At 46.0% G+C, this 18,544-nt stretch overlaps 1 protein-coding gene across 1 annotated transcript in view; it reads left to right on the top strand.

Moving 5' to 3' along the window:
- Positions 1-18,544, top strand: part of GRID1 (glutamate ionotropic receptor delta type subunit 1) — a 700,883-nt gene that overhangs the window by 669,420 nt on the left and 12,919 nt on the right. Inside the window, exon 14 of the mRNA XM_035023220.1 lies at positions 13,293-13,459. Within this exon, the coding sequence (XP_034879111.1) occupies positions 13,293-13,459 (167 nt within the window). The remainder of the gene's footprint in view (positions 1-13,292; positions 13,460-18,544) is intronic.

The following is an 18,544-nucleotide window of genomic DNA, read 5'->3' as shown; positions in this document are numbered from 1 at the left end:
ACTCCAAGTACACTAAGGTTAAATATCCCCAATCCATGCCAATGTTTAAAGTAATAAGAGCTTTTAAGAGGAAATCTTAGGTTATACATTTATAATTTAAATATAATATATCACCATTAAGAAAAACTTAAAATAGTCTTAAAAAATAAGCAGAGAAGAACCAGCCAAACTTTTTTTTTTCCCATCACCTAAATACAAGGCTCCAGGGATTCTTGTGTATATTTCTGTCCAGTCTTTTTTGAATCTCTACAAAGATTTTATAGAATTACATTGTTATAGAAAATATATTTCATCCTATGTTTTTCTAATACTATTATAAAACTTCATAAAAATTATTTTAGTGGCTAATTAATATTTCATCAAATAGATGTCAAATAATTTACTTAAACATTTTCTTCTTGTCATTTGGACCATTTCTAAGTGTTCACAAATATAAATAACAGTATAATGAACATCTTCAGGTGTCATTTTTTTTAGTTACTACGTTTATTCCTTCAGATCAAATTCTCAGAAGTAAAATTACATTGTCAGAAAAGGATATACACTTTTAAAGCTCTTGACAAAATGTTGCTGAGTGTTGCCAAAAGGAGAACTTTGAATAAATTACATTCTTATCTTTGGGATCAGAAGAATACTCAGGTTTCAAAAACAGGTTTTTTTTCCTCATCAATTCCTTGTGGATTTATGTTTAGTAGGAAAGATCTTTTTTATAAATTGGTATTTTTTTCTACTTTTCTCACATCCTCTGTTGTGATTTTTTTTCCTTCCTTTCTTTTTCTTTTTATATAGGTACATATATTTTAGCTTTATTTTGCTTTATTATTCTGGGAACTGGAGTAATGAAGAAACTACTTTCTTTTCAACTCATTTTTTTCCCCTTGGCCCACATTAGGTATTGCCATCAATGATCCATGAATTTTGGTGGGTTTGAGAAAATTAAGATCATGGTTAGATGTTTACCTTAATTTAATAATCAGAATTGATGCATATACAAACCCCTTCCTCAGATGTGTATTTCTGCAACAATTTACTGTTTGAAATACTTGGTCTCTTATTCCTTTGTTCATTCATTCATTCATTCATTCATTCACTTGTTTATGAGTGCTGAGCTCAGTTAACATGTAAAAGTGGGCTTGATACTTTCCTCCTAAAACTGAGTTGAACTGATGTAATAAGACCAAACTGAAGACAAAGGCTGATTTTGGACAGTATATTCTTTCAAACATAAAAGATATTTGTTTCCTTTCTTACCTTATCTATGGCTTTCCTTCCATCCACTGGGGCCTGGGCTCAATGTTTGGATAATCAGGAGATTAATATAACATGATGGCTACCATTAGAGAGATCTGGGATGGCTCAGGTGTGGTGTTAAGCTTCTGCCATGCTTTAGCTCAGTTATGCTTTAACACAACCTGTTTATTAATGAGAAAACTGAAGTTTGAGGACAAGGGCCTTCCTGCAGATCAATGCTGAAGTCAGTTTGGGACCCGGGGTTTGAGCTCAGTATTTTTCTCACTCCAGCACCTTTGTTGTTATTTGTGGCACGTTGCAGAAATGGAGGGAGAGGTATGATCAGAGTAAAACTTCGGCTCCTGCCTTTCTTCCACGCATCTGGAAGCCAGAGTGCTTCCTTTCCCTCTCCCCTCCTTTATACGTCCTCGTGCTACCTGCTACTTGGAGCATCATTTCCTTTCTTGGTTGGCCAGGCTGGTTTCTAGTTATTCCTCCAGCCTTAGCAGAAGCATACACTCTTCCGGAGGCCCCCGCTTCCCACCCATCCCCAGGTCCTCCCCCCCACTCCTGCCCCAGGACAGGGTGAGAGGCTCCCTTGTCACCCTGTGTGTCCTAGAGTACAGCTTCATCAGATGCCACCCCATCCTTAGTGCCCTACTTTGACACATCCCCCACTACACTCAGAGGCTGCTTAGGGTCAGACCTGTGTCTTAATCTTTTGTCTGTCCTCAGGGCCTAGAGCTGAGGTAGGCTTAGCTGCAAAGCACATGGACAGGCATGTGCATCTTTCTTCAACACAGATGAGTAGGATTGCTGGTACCCAGTTGCAGAGAGGGCAAGAAGGGCAGGGGGCGGCTTAGTCAGTCTCCTGGAGCAGGTTCCCATACAATTGAGTAAGTTGGCCCCTTCATAACACCCTGCTGCTTAATTCTGTTTGATGATGATTCGTTTGGGATAATACAGTCCAAAGATCAAGGAAAGCCCCCACTGTGCCTCTCTTATTAAATTACTTTGCTTTGGGTTTTGAGCATTGCCAAGCAAATCTTGTTATGAATTCTTCAATTACTTTCTTTTGCGATTTTAATAATTTGGTAGGGTAAGCTCTGGAATCAAACCAATATCTGTGCCATCGTGCTAACTTTGATTATTTTCAAACTCCTCATTAGAGGGGTGGGAGGATGTTCACTCCCCTTAAATCGGATTTTATTTTTTCAAATTTGCTCTGCCCCGTAATTTGCTTTGTACCCAGGTCTGATACGCTTCACCTTAGTGCTGACTACAAATGTGGGCTGATTCCATTCTATTTGTTCCGCTACGCATTATTGCTTTGGGTTTTATGATTTAAGTTTTTACATTTTGAATTGAATTGTTTTGTTATTTGATTACATTAAAATCAAGAAGCGATTGCTGATGAAAACAATTTTGATTTATTGTGTCAGCCAGATTGTTGGCAATTTTTGTTTAGCTTATTTTTATTTCCATTTTGTTGGTATAATGTTGTTTGTGCAGAAACAAAAAGGGAGAAAGGGAGGAAGGAAAATAACATTCATAAAGAAATTATTCCATGTGGCATTGTGCTTCTGTACTTTATCTTCACCATTGATGGTGTTTTGTGATATTTCCATTTTGCAAATGAGGAATACAAAAACACAAAAAGGTTGAACAGTTTGTCCAAAGATTATCGGACTCTTTCTCTGCCATCCATGTGTTCATTATTGTTACTACTATTATTACCATCACCATCATCATCATCATCAATAATATAAAACCTATTTGGGTAGAAGTAGTGGTTTCCACAAGGATGCATAGCTCTAATGAGTCTCTTTACCTTCCAACATAGAGATATTAAGATTGGCTTTTTAACCTGACATTTTAAAATTTTAGTATGTGTTTGTGTATGTGTGTGTGAGACACACACACACACACAGATGGACAGAGACAGAGAGAGAGAGCAATGAAGGGTAGATAAATTTAAATCAGGAACAGTACTAAGAACAGTAAAAAATCTGAAGCTCATGCCTCCCAAGGATCAGATAAAGGAACCAACCAGAAATGGTGTGGAGTCTGGTAAAGAGAACTCTGAGCAGTGAAATTTGGTATCTTTAGTATTCCAGAACCTTTGTCTGGAAGAGGTCTCGGACCCATCCTGTACGGCCCAGATCTCAGACTGCAGCTTAGTTACACGAGAAGTGACGTGCAGCAATCCCTGCACTTTCTAGTAAGGGTTCACCATCCCTGTGCGATGTGACGGGCTCCTATTAGGCAGTTCCCCTGCCAGACCCCTCTGGTGGCGAATCTTTCTGATTCTTTGACTTTACAAAGCCGGACGTCCTGCCAGGTAGAGCTCAGAGTTTGTTCTGTGAGGGATGGGAGTCCATTTCAATCTCTTTGGTCAGAATGTGACCTCTTTTGTAGCTCCTCAAAGTGCTTTCAGGCTATTGTGTGAGCTTTTTCTCTCAAGGCTGACATTTCTGCAAAGGCCATAAAGGAATACCTCAGCTGCAAATGGTGTTGGAGAATGAGACTCTTCAACATAAAACCCACAGAGATGGCCTCCCAACACTTTAATATTAATTATGATCACACACAATTTTACTGCTTCTCTTTCCTTCGGGCACAGTCCGAGTTGCCAGTTCCCAACACCTTTTACGGCTAAAGAAACTGAGAAGAAGTGGCAGCAGATGGCAAAGACAGCTTGGCCTCGGGCGGGGGGCGGGGTGTAGTTTCATGGGTCTCATTTGAACTTTGTCTCAATGAAGTCAAATGCTCAGTTAAAGCGGCGTTAAGTGTGGTGAGTAGAGTGAGGAATTTGAGTTAACAAGAACTGGGTTTGGAAGTTAACTAACTCCCGAACAAAGTTATCTCCTCTGAAAAATAGGAATAATAATCCTGGGTCTTCTCGCAGTTACCATAAATAAAGTTTAGAGGTGATATGAAGGGATGGGTGCAATGCCTGATAAAGTGTATTTTAACAACATAGCTCTCAAAGTGTGGTTGTTGGACCAGCAATATCAGCATCATCCAGAACATGTTAGAAGTGAAATTCTTGAGCCCTACTTTAGATCTAATAAATCAGACGACGACATGGAGGGGAGCAGGATAGAGATTAGTAATCTGTATTTGAACATACCCTCTGGCAGGATTCTTATGCCCTCTTAAGTTTGGGAACATGCATTTGAGTAAGTGGTGTTTATTGTTATGATCGTTGTTTTATTAGTATTAATATTTGATTTATTCCTGAATCTTAGAAAGTGACTCTTAGTCAGAGGCCCAAGGGTGGCCTTTGACACTGTCCATGAAGGTCAGCCTCTGGAGGAGCGAACAGGATGGAAAGGGGCAAACCTGATGGGGTGGACAGGATATATCCAGCCCAGCTTGCTTTGATTCAAGGCCCCAGGCCCAGATCCTAGCATTCATGCCTTCAGTTCTTTACTAATCACTTTATGCATATTTTTTCAGCACCAACTGTATTCCAGACATCATGCCAGGGCAGCAAACAGGACTTGCATGGCCATGGCGCCTACATTCGTTCATGTGTGTGCGCGCGCACACGGGTGCACATATGCACACAGGGAGAATCTACATGGTCTTAGCCCTGTGCTTCTTCATTGGATGTTTGACAACATGCTTGTCCTCTGTGCTGCCTGAATTCATGTATTCTTGAGTCTCTAGGATGACATTTTTCATTTGTATTCTTTTCTCTTTGTAATCTATTTTGTATCTAAGCAAACCAACTTACTTTCTTTTAGATCATTCTTAATCTTTCCCGTGGAAAAACTCAGATAAGATTGTTGTTTATCATGGTCCTTGGACAATTTAAAGTTTTGACAAATCATTGAAAATCAATATGTCCCTTTGCCCTGCTGGGAAGGTTGTTTATGAAGCCCCTGGTTTTGCTGATGGTGTGCAGTTTTAGACTTTGAGGAAGGAGCCATTGATCCTTCTAAGTTAGGGCTTTTCTTTTTCCTTTGTACCGAACTAGCTCCTTCTCCCTTGGAGATGTGAGAAACCTTCTCCCACTAGGACAATACTTGATTCACTAAATAAGACTGTTTCTCCCAGAGTGTTAGAGGACCAAAAGGGAATGCAGCCGTAAAGCTTCCATAGGGTCAGGTGCTGGAGGCAGACATCATTAACAAAACTTGGCCAGAATCTGGCAGCAGAAGAGAAAAGAAAATCCGTATGATGACAGAGACAGCTGCTCAGGCAGCTCTGTGTGGCTCTTCGGGGCTACTAAGGTTGAACTTTTGATGTGGGAGAATGGAAGGCCACTTGCAGTCAAGGAGACCTGGGGAGACATTCAATCTCTGTCAATAGCTGATTCTGTGGTCTTGGGCACGGTCCTTTTTGAGCCTCAGTCCTCTTGGGAAACGGAAAGTTCGTGCTGTGGAAGTTTATCCTGAACTTTCTAGGAAGAGAATGGATGGGAAAGCACCAAGTAGAGTACTTTGCAGGAAGAAGGTGTAAAGTGTAACTTACCTTTACTGTTTGTTTTCAATAGTCTTGCTCTCTCAATGCTACGACTTCTGCTCCTCCATTTAGTTCCCCAACCTGAGACCCTAGAGCCATAACACTCTCCCCTTTGTAAACCTGCTCTAAAGAGAAGATCAAAAATTAATTGACACAGAGGTCTATTTCATAGGATCTCTCAGCTTTAGCACACATCAGCACCACCTGGAGAGATTATTAGATGGTTGGGCTCTACTCCCAGAGTCTCTTTATTCAGTGGGTCTGGTATAGAGCCTGAGAATTTATATTTCTTTTTAAATTCTCCAGTGATGCTGATGCTGCAGGTCCAGGGATCATACTTGGAGAACCACTGGTCTACATCATAGACTTTGAGGACATTAAAGCTGGAGAAGACCTTAAGGACGATAACGGCTCGTCTTCCATTTTTACAAATCAGTAGTGAATTGATAACTGGGCCAGGACTATGACCCAGGCTTCTAATTTACCAGGCTGATGATTGAGGGCAATCTCAAGTGTTATTTCCCCTAAGGCATTTGCATTTTAATGAGGGTCCAAACTCTAAGCTATAAGGATGATGCTGGTGATGATTATCATGATCATGAGGACAGTGTCTTATTGTTTGAGTTCCTTCAATGCATGAGACACCTTCCATGCTGTCTGTCCCTGTGATGAGCCTGTGAGGTGGGCTTGCTGTTCCTGCCTTCCAGATGAGGTCATGCAGGCTTAGAATTTCAAGTGGCTGGCCAAGGACGCTAGGGGAAGGCCTGGTCTGTCCATGTCTGGACCCTTGCTCTCACTGACATACCACACCTTGCTCCGTGTGAAATGGAGTTGAAGATTCTATAAAGGAAGTTAAGGAATCAAAGAGAAGATACTATAAGAGTAAGGACATGGGTGGCCTGAGGAATTACGTGCCATTCATTCTCTGTACCCCTTGCTGTGCTCCTCACGATTGACTATGTTATTCTAGGATACAGGAATACCAGGATGGGACAGACAGTCATTGCAGACATCTTGCAGGCCTAATGCCTGGCCATCAGGAGCCATTTTATGCTGCTGTAGTCTCAGGACATTTCCCTTATCCCCGTCCTCTCATTCAGGTAATGGGCAGCCTCCTTGGGACCGCCATGACAAACCTACAGCATTGCCCTCATACTTGTGTTCATGTCCATAGACACACACACGCGCGCACACACACACACACAGGACATCCCTGTACCAGATGGCCTTGTCGCCTCTTTTGTTGTGTTATCATCCAGCTCCTTCCTGTTCATGCTGGTCTGAAGCCAGGAGCCAAATTGACTGTGTGCCCCATGGACACTTCAGAAGAGCAGGCATAATGCTAATTGTGGGAATGTTCAATTGCCATCTCCCCTCCCATGGAGCCTCCCTGGTTTGCCTGCTTCTGCTGGTCCAGGGGCTGATCCAGGCAAACGGTCATTATCTCTCATTCCTTGGGTGGGATGTTTCCTTACAGTCTCCTGAGGTTGGCTTGTGAACACTTCTGAGAGTCCTACTGATTGTCTGCCCTACATTTGCACGTCATTTTGGACAACCTATCCGTTGTTTTGACCAGGAGAGGCAGGCTCCTTCCCAGCTGATGGTCTATTTATCTTAAACCCTTTGTGGTTCTCCAGGCACTTGGTACCTGAGTTCACTTCTCTGCTCCTTCTCTGTGGGCTGTAACACACACACACACACACACAGAGGCATGCCCTCACACACACACACACACACCACATGCTCCCACAGAGCATGTTGATGACTTGGTCAAGGTGGAGGAATGAGTGGCAGGGGGGCAGTGGGTGGGAGGAAGGATGTTCCCTTAAGAGCTGACAGATTGGCCTCCTGAATCGAGCTGAGGACTGCAGAAAGGAGGAGCCAGAGTTTGCACTGAGCCCTCACTATCGCCAGGCCTGGTGCATTGTGCCCTGTAATGTCAACTCGGAGTAGTCCTCTGGGAAGCAATTATTAGTCCCCAAGATTGTAGGTTCCCTGCAGAGCTGGGATGTGGCCCTGGGTTTGTCTATGTCTAGAAATCTACTCTTTTCACTAAACTGTGCTCAAGGAAGGAGGCCGAATCACTAAAATTCCCCCTTGGACAGCTGCAGTCACAGAAGAAATGCTTGCAGAGCTACAGAAAATATAGGCAACACAGCAGATCAAAAGACACCATTAGAAGTCACCTGTGATGACATCACCCCAAGATGACCATTGTTGCTATTTGGTGCTTGGTTTCGATTTGTCATAAATATAAAAACATTATTTTTACATGATGATTTAAAAAGGATACCATGATGCAAATACTGTAGTGTAACAGATTCTTTTTCACTAACCACCATAAAACTGGTTGTCATTTATTTAGCATCTACTAGATGCCAAGCAAGGCCCTAAGCACATCACATTTATTGAGGGGTTTAATCCTCATCGGAACTCTGTGAGGTATGGACCATTTTGCATCCAGGAGAACCAAGGCCCAGAGATGTTAAGCAACTTGCCTGCACTCACACAGCCAGCAAGCGGCGGAGCTGGGATTCAGATCGATACAGTTGGAATCGAGAACCCAAGCTGGTCCTTGTTTACACCACGGACATTCGTTTCCCTTAGCAACCAATGCTCTCTTAAAACTCCATAGTAATGGTAATGTAATATTCCATCATTTGATACTCTCATTTACCCAGTTGATTCTCAAGTGTTGAATATTTAGATTATTTCCAATGCTTGCTAGTTTAAACAGTGTTACTCTGAAAATCTTTGTACAAACATATTTTCAGAAACTGTATAATTCCTTAGGATAAATCCCTAGGGGTGCAATTGCTGCGTATGCACATTTTAAAAGTGTTGGAATCTCCCCACCAAGTTGCCATTCCAGAAATATCATGCCAGCCTACATGCCTACCAGCAGACTGTAAAATTGTCCTTTTCTCCACAGATGGTCTGGGTTTTCGCTGTGCATCTTGTGGGTTGGTACAGGTATGGGTATTAGCCGGGGTTCAGGCTGTGAGTGACAAACCATTGCCAGTTTGTGAACGCGACCATAGGAGCTAAGACTTGGGACCCATGAGAGGGCCAGGCTCTGCTTTGTTGGGGTGAGAGGTGGATGCAAGGAGAGGCACTGGGCTTGCCCCTGGATGGTGAACGCCCATGAGGATGCGTCAGGTGTCCAAGGAGTCCCCGATATCCTGACAGCCCCATCCAGAGACAGACAGTGTGGGTCCCTGTGACATCCATCTCACAGAGTTTCAGTGGTTCCACAAGCCACCTCTGTTTGCAAAGCTGGAGAAGCACAGCTCCGAGGGCTCTGTCACTAGCAACATTGCCCTGGGAAGGGCTCAGCGGGCGAGGACACACAGGGAGCAATTTCCTCAGTCCTCCTCTTCCCAAGTCCAAACGGGACAGAGGGGAGAACCTGGGCTTCTTTGGCGCCAGCACGACAGGGACCTCACCTTGACCTGGCTCTGCCATTTACGATCTGGGTTTGTTTGGACCAAGTCACTTTCTTTCTCTGAATCTCAGTTTCTTTGTCTGTAGAAGGGTATTAACGTTGGGCCCTTCACAGTTATACCAGGGATGGAAAAGGAATTGGGTTTCTGAGGGTCCTAGCACCCAGCAGGGACTCTCCCCTCCCCTATCCCTGGCTCTGCAGACACCTGATTTCCTTTCCGATAACATCTATGTTTGATGTTTGCAGTACCAGCATTCTTATTTGGGGGAACAACATGGTGGCTTGGCCCTTTCCAAAAGCAGTTAGAATGGTGTAGAAGCTCATAATGAAGTTCTTGCCTCCAAGGCTGCTGTATCTGAAAGCTGGTGCTCCTGGTGAGTTCTGGGAAGGACAGAATTAGTGGTGCAATGAAAAGCAATGCAATCTCATTTTATTATCAGTGTGGAGCAATGGAGAGTGAGTCGTCCAATATCCCAGCTCACTCTTGGCTTTGTTTGTGGTGCCCCAACCTCTCTCCAGCCATAGATGCTGATCCCATTCCCCCAAATGTTGGGGAGGGTGCTCTAAGCGCTGGGGCCAGGCACCTCATGTTTCCATCCTTTTCCATTCCGTAGTGTTCCAGCATGTGTGCAATGGCACAGAGTGGACTTCAGGGAAGGACTTGGATCCTGTTTGCCAAGAGGCTTGCAGGGAGATAGGTCAGGGGTGGCCAGTCTACCTGCTGCTATCCTGACATCCTGGGAATGGAGATCCAGAGGCCTTTGACTTTCTCTAATATGGAAGCTGTTCTTTTCCTCCTGTCCCTGATACTTCATATCTTATTATTTTATGTCTGAATCTAGTGCCTTTCCTTTTCCTTTTAGGGAAAGGAGAAAATGAAACAAAGCAAAATGTTTAGATGCAGCCCAGGGAAATAAGGGTTGTATTTGGGTAATGTCTGGGAAATTGGAGAGCTCTGCCAGGCCTCTGTGTTCTGTTGATGGGAAGGACACACAGGGGAACAGAGATCAGACTATGTGGTGTGTGATAACAGAGACTGTGTCACAGGATTAAAGAAGAATCTTTAAGCAACTTGTCCTAAGAATCACTAATACCACGCCATTATGTAATAATTCTATCCATCTTTTGGCATATTACATTTCACATGTCTACAGAACAGTAATAATACTATATCCATCTTACAGTTTTCCACTACTTTGCTTTTGTATATATATGCTTCTGCATTTACATATATTTCTGTATATACATATATTTCTGTATATATGTGTACACACACACACACACACATGCACACGCACGCACACACACCAAGCTTTGTGGGTAGGCAGCACAGAATAAGAAGGTGGATAGGGGCCCATGGAAAACTGTTTCTGACCACAAGAGGGAGAAGCATATCTTAGAATTTTGGAGGGGCTGTGTGGAGCTCATTCTACATGGGGACAAGAGGGTCTATATCAGGGGACATAACCATGATGGATGGGGTGTTTGGGCTCCTTCTAGCTGGCATCTGAAATGTTCCTGAGAACACAGCCAGACCGAAGAAGGCTTCTGTGTCCTATAGGGTCTGTGACCCACCAGGAAGATGGGGAGACATCTGCAAGGTCCAGAAAGTTTCCCTGGGAAGCCTAGGGAAGGTTATGGTGCTGCATTTTACCCAATATGGGGCTAAGAGGAGGATGTAGGAAGCTCTGGGATGCTGAGGAAGTGAGGCAGGGGTGTGGGGAAGGGAGGTTATTTCATAAAGATGGAGATGCCACTGCAGCTGGAGCTTCCGTATTGGCCCACATGCAAGATGGGGCACATTGGCCTCTCCAGGTCTCCCTGTTCGGGCACTGTCTGGTAGATTCGGGACCAGCCACATGCTTCTTGAAGCAGACATAGGAAATATAATGGTACATTTAGTCCCTGTTTACAAATGGGGAGATTGAATGTCTCGGGTCACTCAGCAGCTCAAGAAAGAGAACCACTTTCCCCTCTTTTCTTGACTGCCTTCCTGGTTAGCAGGGGTTTGCAGCTGAGACATCGTCAGCATCTTCTCAGCTTAGGCCAATGAGACGCTAAATGCTTCCTTCATGCAACTGCACTCACCTGTCACTGAGCCCAAAATGGAGCCACCCATGCTTGTGGCTTGAAGGAAGCAAAGTGCCCCCATAGAATGGCCATGCCAGGCTCTTGTCAGAGTCGGTTTCCACTCAGTTGAGTCCAGCTTATTTCCTTTTCCTTCTTGGAACATCACTTGAAAGGTAGAAACGAACCTGATCTTAATTCTTCCTTCAACATGACATGCCCTTTTGAAATCGTACAAATAACAATGTCTGATTGTCATGTTGAATTGCAAGCATGGATGTGAAATGCTCCAAAGTCAGACCAAAGCAAAATATTAGGTCGGAAGTCAACATTTTGCTGAGGAACTCGGCTACAAAGAGTTTGAAAATTTATATCTTTTCATGAGAAAACTTGTTTGCCAGCAGGAAAAAATTTCAAAGACTGTTATATTCCCATGCGGAGGGAGAGAGACGAGTGTAATTTTGCAACCAGGGTCAAAGTCCTTTAGGGACTTCTGAAACAGGCTTGGCCAAGGAATGAGGCTTTGATGTCATATTTGGATTGCTCCCTGAGGTGAGAGTCCACGGGTGGCATGGGTGCATGGGTCAATTCTTACAAGCTCCTTGGGCAAAACCGTGTGACTGGCTAGGAGCAGCCTCTTCCTGCCAGGGGGATGCCACACTCTACCCACAAATCCTTTTGATGGAAAACTTTTGAAGAGAAAATGAGCCGTTTGGGCCCATGGGCGCTTTGGGTCCTGAAAGAAGTAAAATGTTGACTACCTTCATCTAAGCAACTATGGCACTCTGTGAAAAGTCGCAGTGAACATGAAGACTGAGGAGAGATCAGAGAGAGAGATCAGAAGAGAAGATGCGAGAGATCAGAACAATGCCCATGAAGACATGGCAAAGTTTCTACCTTGCCATCGTGGCCTCATGTCCACCATGCGTTAGCCCTGCCACCAAGCCCAGACCCAGGCCTTCCAGCACCTAGTGTGAGCTGTGGGAGGGGGGAAGAGTGGCAAAGAGGCATCTGTGTGCTCACTATACAATTAAAACCAGGCACTTGGCTACATTAAGAACATTATGCTCTATTTTAAGCCGGTCAAGTGACAATGTCTAGTTTGCATCTCCTTCCAAGAAGCAAAGCAGCTCACCTTTCTTCTGAGTGCCCAAACTCCAGGCTAAGTCAGAATTAAGGCTCAGGATAAAATAGAAGGTCTGCTGTGGATGGGTGTGATGGAGTGGGACTTCAGTGTGACCACGGGCAGATTCCTGATGGGATAATCTGCAGCCATTGCATTGATATAGAAACCTGCTCCTGTGTGTAAGGGTGTGTATGTGTGTGCTCGTGCACTCCCGCACACATGTATGCTTGTGTGCCTTTGTGTCTGCACATGCATGCATATATGTGTGCATATAAAAATGTGTGTATGCATGTGTGTATGTGTACATGTTTGTATGCATGGGGACACTCTTGTGTGGACAGTGAAAGGCAAGTGGCAGAAACGCAGCCTGGCACTGTAATAATCAGGACCCTGTCCTTGATGTGTTCTTCCCTGTGCATAGCAAGTTTGTGACTTCATTATTATTAAGTCATGGCCACTCGGGGTCACTAAACCTAGGGCCACCTTCCACGTTCATCCTAAGCAGGGTTCAGTTGGGTTCTAAGTAGAAATACTAAATGGGGACTATTATGCTCTCCTCCCCAAATCTCTGATCAGAAAACCTCAATTCTGCGGGTCAGCCTTTCTGCACTTTCCAGGGTGAGCCTGGTAATTTGAGAACTAGGTCCCTGCCACTGTGAGCAGGAGGCTAGCTGGAGAGCCCACCTGCCGCTCTCCTTCCCCACCTCTCTGTGTGACAGGAGCTGCCCTGGAGCCTACTGGAGGCGGCATCGTGGCCTTTTACGTCTAAGCACAGTGGGTGGCATCAGCCGGCGGGGGGAATTTGTCACCAGAAAATAAGAGGAGAGCTTGCGGTGCTGGCTGGCAGGCAGGGGGCCATGGAGGAGGGTCCTGCACATCCCACCATTGCAGTACTCACAGCCGAAAACTGATGCAGACGTGCCTGACTTCATGGTGCTTTTGGTCTTTCAGGCAAAGAAGGGGAACTACGCCTTTCTGTGGGATGTGGCGGTGGTGGAGTACGCAGCCCTAACGGACGACGACTGCTCTGTGACTGTCATTGGCAATAGCGTGAGCAGCAAGGGCTACGGCATCGCCCTACAACATGGCAGCCCCTACAGGGACCTTTTCTCCCAGAGGTAAGCACCACCAGCCGGGTGGGGGGAGGTTGGCTTGGAGGATAGCCTTCTTTTAGGTGACGAGAGCCCACACAAACTTGTTTCTTCATCACGTCTCCTCAGCCCTGACTGTGTGCCAGCATGCACAGCTCCCCCCACCCCATCTAGTCCCGCGCCAGCCCGGGGTAAAGAAGAGCAAGTATGTGGTCCCTTCCCATGAAGGTGCACAGTCTCGGTAGGAGCTGTGACGTGGGCAGGGGAGCTGGCATGGGGCAGTTGGTACAATGGAGAGGATTTTCTAGAGGTGGAGGAGGGCAGAGGAAAGCAGCTGACCAGCCCCCCACCCCCTTGCCCCGGCAGGCCAGGGGGCACTTTCCAGAGGAAGTGACACCTGAGGCCTAAAGGATGAGTAGGAGTTAGCCAGATAGGCCCAGTTATTGAAAATTAAGTGAATAATTAATTGGATCTAACAAGGACCTGATAAGTACTTATTATTATAAGTAATAGAACTTCTGACATTGGCTTTTGTGGGAAAAGTCAATGTGGGAAGAGTCAATGTGGAGTCTTGAGAAGAAGTGTGGTCAGAGAAGCTGACCCTGTCGTCATGGGCACATGGGCTGAGGAGGCCGATGCTATCTGCTGGCGCAGGCAAGAGACCTGCCTTCCACTGCAGAGTAGACAGTGGCTCATGACCTGCCTCCTCCTCATCCTCCCCAGATCAGCTTCCTGTTAATTAATACTAGCAAATGGTAGGTGTAGGGTCTGGGGAAGTGGGGAGGAGGGCTGTATAGGGGTGGGTATTCTAGCCTAAGCAAAGGTACATGGATACCCTCCACTAGAAATGTGTCTAGTGTGTATTGGCCTTTTTAGTTTCCCATGTAATTTGCTGGTGGGAGTCCATCCCTGGTTGAGCCCATTCTTCTCAGGATACTGGGGCATTATCCAGTTTCCAAGTGCACAGTCTGAATACCTGGCCAACTTCCTTATGAAAAATAGTCTGTCATCACCACCCCACTGTTTCTGCCAGAGAAACTTACCTTAGTCTTTGACTAGGTGTCTCGGCCTTACCAGATAAGGTAGAAGTGAGGAGCATGGGTTAGCTCAGTGGCCTTTTCCCAGTAGCCAGCCTGCTACCTGGGGCTCCCCTTCCCAAGGACGTCTGTGCCTTAGGCCCACCACTCACACATGTCTGTGAGGTGACATCCTGGTGAGTGAAGAGGGCAGGACTGAGGAGCCCAGAGAGGAATCCCTAAGGACAGGCTCTGCCTTGGTCCACCAAAATCCAAAATGGCAGAAGTGTCCAAGTGAAAAAGCTGGCATGGTACCCAGGCTTAGGGGCAATACCAGTTGCCTGGTAAACACAGGCATCCCATCAGTAAGGATAATCCATTTGGGGGGTCGAGAGTGGTTAGAGAAACTTCGTTCAAGTTTTCTCATGAAAAGATACAAATTTTCAGTGGCTTGTTTGCAAAACTCAGAAAAGGGGTAGAACTAATTAAGTTAAATGAGGCTTTTGGTTTTCTTTTCTAGAATTTAATCAAGTATACATTCTGTGCCTCCCTTTGCTCCCTGGAGCAGAGAGACGACCAGGGAGAAGCAGGGGTAGAGTTTTATCAACTGTTCCAATTAAAAGCATGAGGAAGGAATGACTTCTCTCCAGGATGTGTAATATATTGGTGTTCTTGAGGTGTACCCCCAGTTGGTTTTCTGAGATGAGAAGCTCAGGGCATTCCACACACCATCAACCTGTGAGCACCTTTCTGGAACAGATGGTAGGGGAGCTGGTGGGGCCAATGCAGCAGCAGCACTAATGTACCCCAAAACAGCAGTCGTGGAAGCACAGGGTCCCCAGTGAGGGAAGCTTAGGGTCCCCATGTACTTGGACTGTCCAGAGATCTCCCAAAGTCCGCTGACGTGATTGTTGGCACACTGGAGAGAGGAAGGAGCTTGCTTCCCAGCTGGATTGTTCAGGGGGTCAGGGCAATAGCAGGCTCAAACCAGATCGGGGGAAACCTAAGGATATTCAACCCAGAGCAGGAGATGAGCGGGAAGAGGGTGGTTGCTCACTTTCAATGTTGTAGGGCTTGCTGGGTGCAGAAGTAATCCCATGTCCTTTGTGTGGCCCTAGAGGGCAGTGGACCAGGACCAGTGTGGGGGTATGGGGTCCCAAAATTCAGGCTTGCCCTGGAACAGGCCTGTTCATTATCTATCAATTTGCTGACCCTGAGGTTCTACTCAAAATTTCTCACAGTAGAGACTCTGTTGGCTGCTCCCCCAACCTGAGGAGTGACCATAAACAGAAGTGCCTAGTCCAATTTCCTGGTTATTCTGGTTATTACTCCTAGCTTTCATGAGAAGGCTGTGCTCTATGACTCTAAGTAAATGTCCCCAGTGGGCTGTGCCGGTCTCCAGAATTATCATCAGCTGGCTCTATGTTGCAGCCCCTCTTGAGCTGGAAGTATCCCCCCTCCCCCACCTGGGCAGATGGGTCTCTACTTGGAGGGAACACTCAGACCTTGGGTTGCCAACTTACTGTGGCCAGTGGTTCTTTCAGAGGCTCCGTTGTATGGTGCATACAGAACCGTGAGCTGGCCCTAGCTGGGGCATGCCTGAGAGCAAGAAGGGGGCAGATCCAGGAAGTAATGCTCCATGCCATTTACAGAAAAAAAGGTCTTATGTAAATAGATCCCAGTCTTATCTGGAACTGCTGTGACTTTCTTTCCCTTAGTCCTGGGAATTAAGCTATTTCCTTGAATACAGATACGTTCCCTTGCTTTGGCAGAGGACAGGATCTATAGGCTACACCTTATAAGTGTGTATGATAGGGGTTGAGTGCTGTAGCCTGTTTGTGGACCATGGCCTGCAGAGCAGGCATTCAATAAATGTTTAACAACTTAATAGCCATTTATGGAGCACCTACTGTGTAGTAAGCTCCACAACTATTGACCAAAGGAAAGCACCTGCAATTATATCTGTCTGGGAAAATAGAACGACTGGCTTCAGGAAGTGGCTATTATCTACTCCAGCTTATTCATAAGCAGGAGTATAGATTATTCTGGTGTGCATTAGTTTAGCCTCGTTCTAAGACTCATTTGGTGCCCGTGACTTGTTTTATCTTTCCTATGTTGCTTACATATTTAAATTTTCCTTTTGATTTGTTTGTTTTTATTTTATTCTATGTTTTCCTATAAATTGCCTTCCATTCTTCCTGGGATAATATCAGGCATAAAAACGCATACAGTTAAAAGGAGCAGGAAGAAGGCAAGCATCAGCAGAACTTAACAGCCTGCCTAATGCTGCAGTCAATGAGCAGAGGAGTAGAGGAATCAGACCCTACAGCCATGCTCTGGCCAGAGTCTCGTGGGCCCCTAGACCAGAACATAACTCTCCGAGAGCAGGCTAACTGCACTTACCAGCCTGATGTTCTGGAAAGAGCATGGGTCAGCATGACCCAGCTCTGAAGAGCAGCCTTGCTACTTTCTGATTGCTACCGTGGGCCAGTCATCTAGATGTTCAGCCTCAGGTCTTCAAGACATAAAACTGACATTATAAGAACTACTTTACAGGCTGTTAGGAGGATTGAAACAGTGGAAAATGACCAGTTCCTACTATGGTCTCCATGAAAGGCAGCGCAGGTCAATACAGGACAGGATAGGGCTGTTGGTCAACATGGGCGTCAGGCCATGCCACTGGAACCAGCTTTTAGGGAGCTCTGATTACTTGCCAGATCTTGAGCTCAGGGGTGGCCATGTGTCCCCTCTTTTCATTTTGTCACAATAACTCTGTGGTAGGAGTTACCATAATCTCCGATTTTAGTAATAAGAACGCTGAAGTGGAGAGGTTTCCTGACATGGCTAGGTAATGGCAGGTCTGGGTTCGGACTGATGTCCCTCAGAACAGCATCTGCGCCAATACACACAAAGCTCTGCAGTCTCTCCTTGGCGAGCCAGGAGTCCACCCACAAGGCTTCCCACAGCCCTGAGATCCTGCATACCCAGCCCTGGGGTTCCTCTAACTGTCAGGAGGCCCAGCTTCCTCGGACCTGCCAACAGAGACTTAGAAAATGGCCTTTCAGTATGAGCCGGTGGACAGATTCCCTAACATGTCCAGAGCCACACAGAAATAGTGGGACACTGCAGCTGCCCAGTTAATCACAGGATGTGCCATGTGAGAGGTCTGTGGCCCTCAGTGGCATACCGAGCCCAAGCCCAAGCTGCACAAATGCACACATCAATCACGAATTTGTCTCAGTGACCAAGCCCCTATGTGCCCTGCGGCATTTTAAGTCTTTTGAGCCGACTTGTGTCCTTGGCACTTAACAGACATTATCTCATTATCTCACCATGACCATTTTAGTTTAGATTAGTTTTCACGATTCAGTTAATACATTCATTCGTATATTGACGCAACAAACATTCACTGATGGCCCAAGCTGGGCCGCCACTGTGCTTGCTCGGGAGAAACCATGGAGAGTAACACACAACCCCTGTCCTGAAGGATTTACTCACCTGGTAGGGTCGTGGGTCTGTCTTGCGACGATGAGACAGCCAAGGTTAACAGGGGCAAGTCCCTTGTCCCGTGACACTCAGCTGAGATCTGGGGAGGCCATGCGATGCTGGGCCTGTGATGCTGACAGGTCAGAGGACCCCCTCTGGACTGTCACCTCCCCTCTCCACCACTCTCAGCTCATGCATGGTCACAGCGCTCAGCCTCAGCTTGTAGTCCCAGCTGGCCTGCAATGCAGGTCCAGGGCAGAGACTGCTCAACTGGCCAGTTGGAAGTGAGCTTCTCCTGGCTCTAACGAACGACTCTCTTGAAGTGTGCACACCTGGAGGACTCAGAGCTGTCACCGCAGGTGTAATCACCTGGCTATATCACCGTGAACCCGGCTGGAAGAGTACCATCTTCCCCGAAAGGAAAAACTTGGGTATGAGGAGCCTGGGGATTACCAGTTACTACTAGCTCACTGTCTAGACCCCTGGATGACAGAGGGAGTCCTTCAAATACCACAACAAAGGAAAACCACCATCCAGACACCTACATGGGGAATATGGGAGCAGCGCGGGTTGCCCCACCTTGGCGAAGAGGATGGAATCCAGATTCCTC

Source organism: Mirounga leonina, unplaced genomic scaffold (assembly GCF_011800145.1).
Source record: "Mirounga leonina isolate KUSES-001 unplaced genomic scaffold, KU_Mleo_1.0 Mir_114, whole genome shotgun sequence".
In the NCBI taxonomy this organism is placed as follows: Eukaryota; Metazoa; Chordata; class Mammalia; order Carnivora; family Phocidae; genus Mirounga; species Mirounga leonina.
Note: the sequence above shows the minus strand (reverse complement) of the source record. Positions and strands in the feature narration are given on the sequence as shown.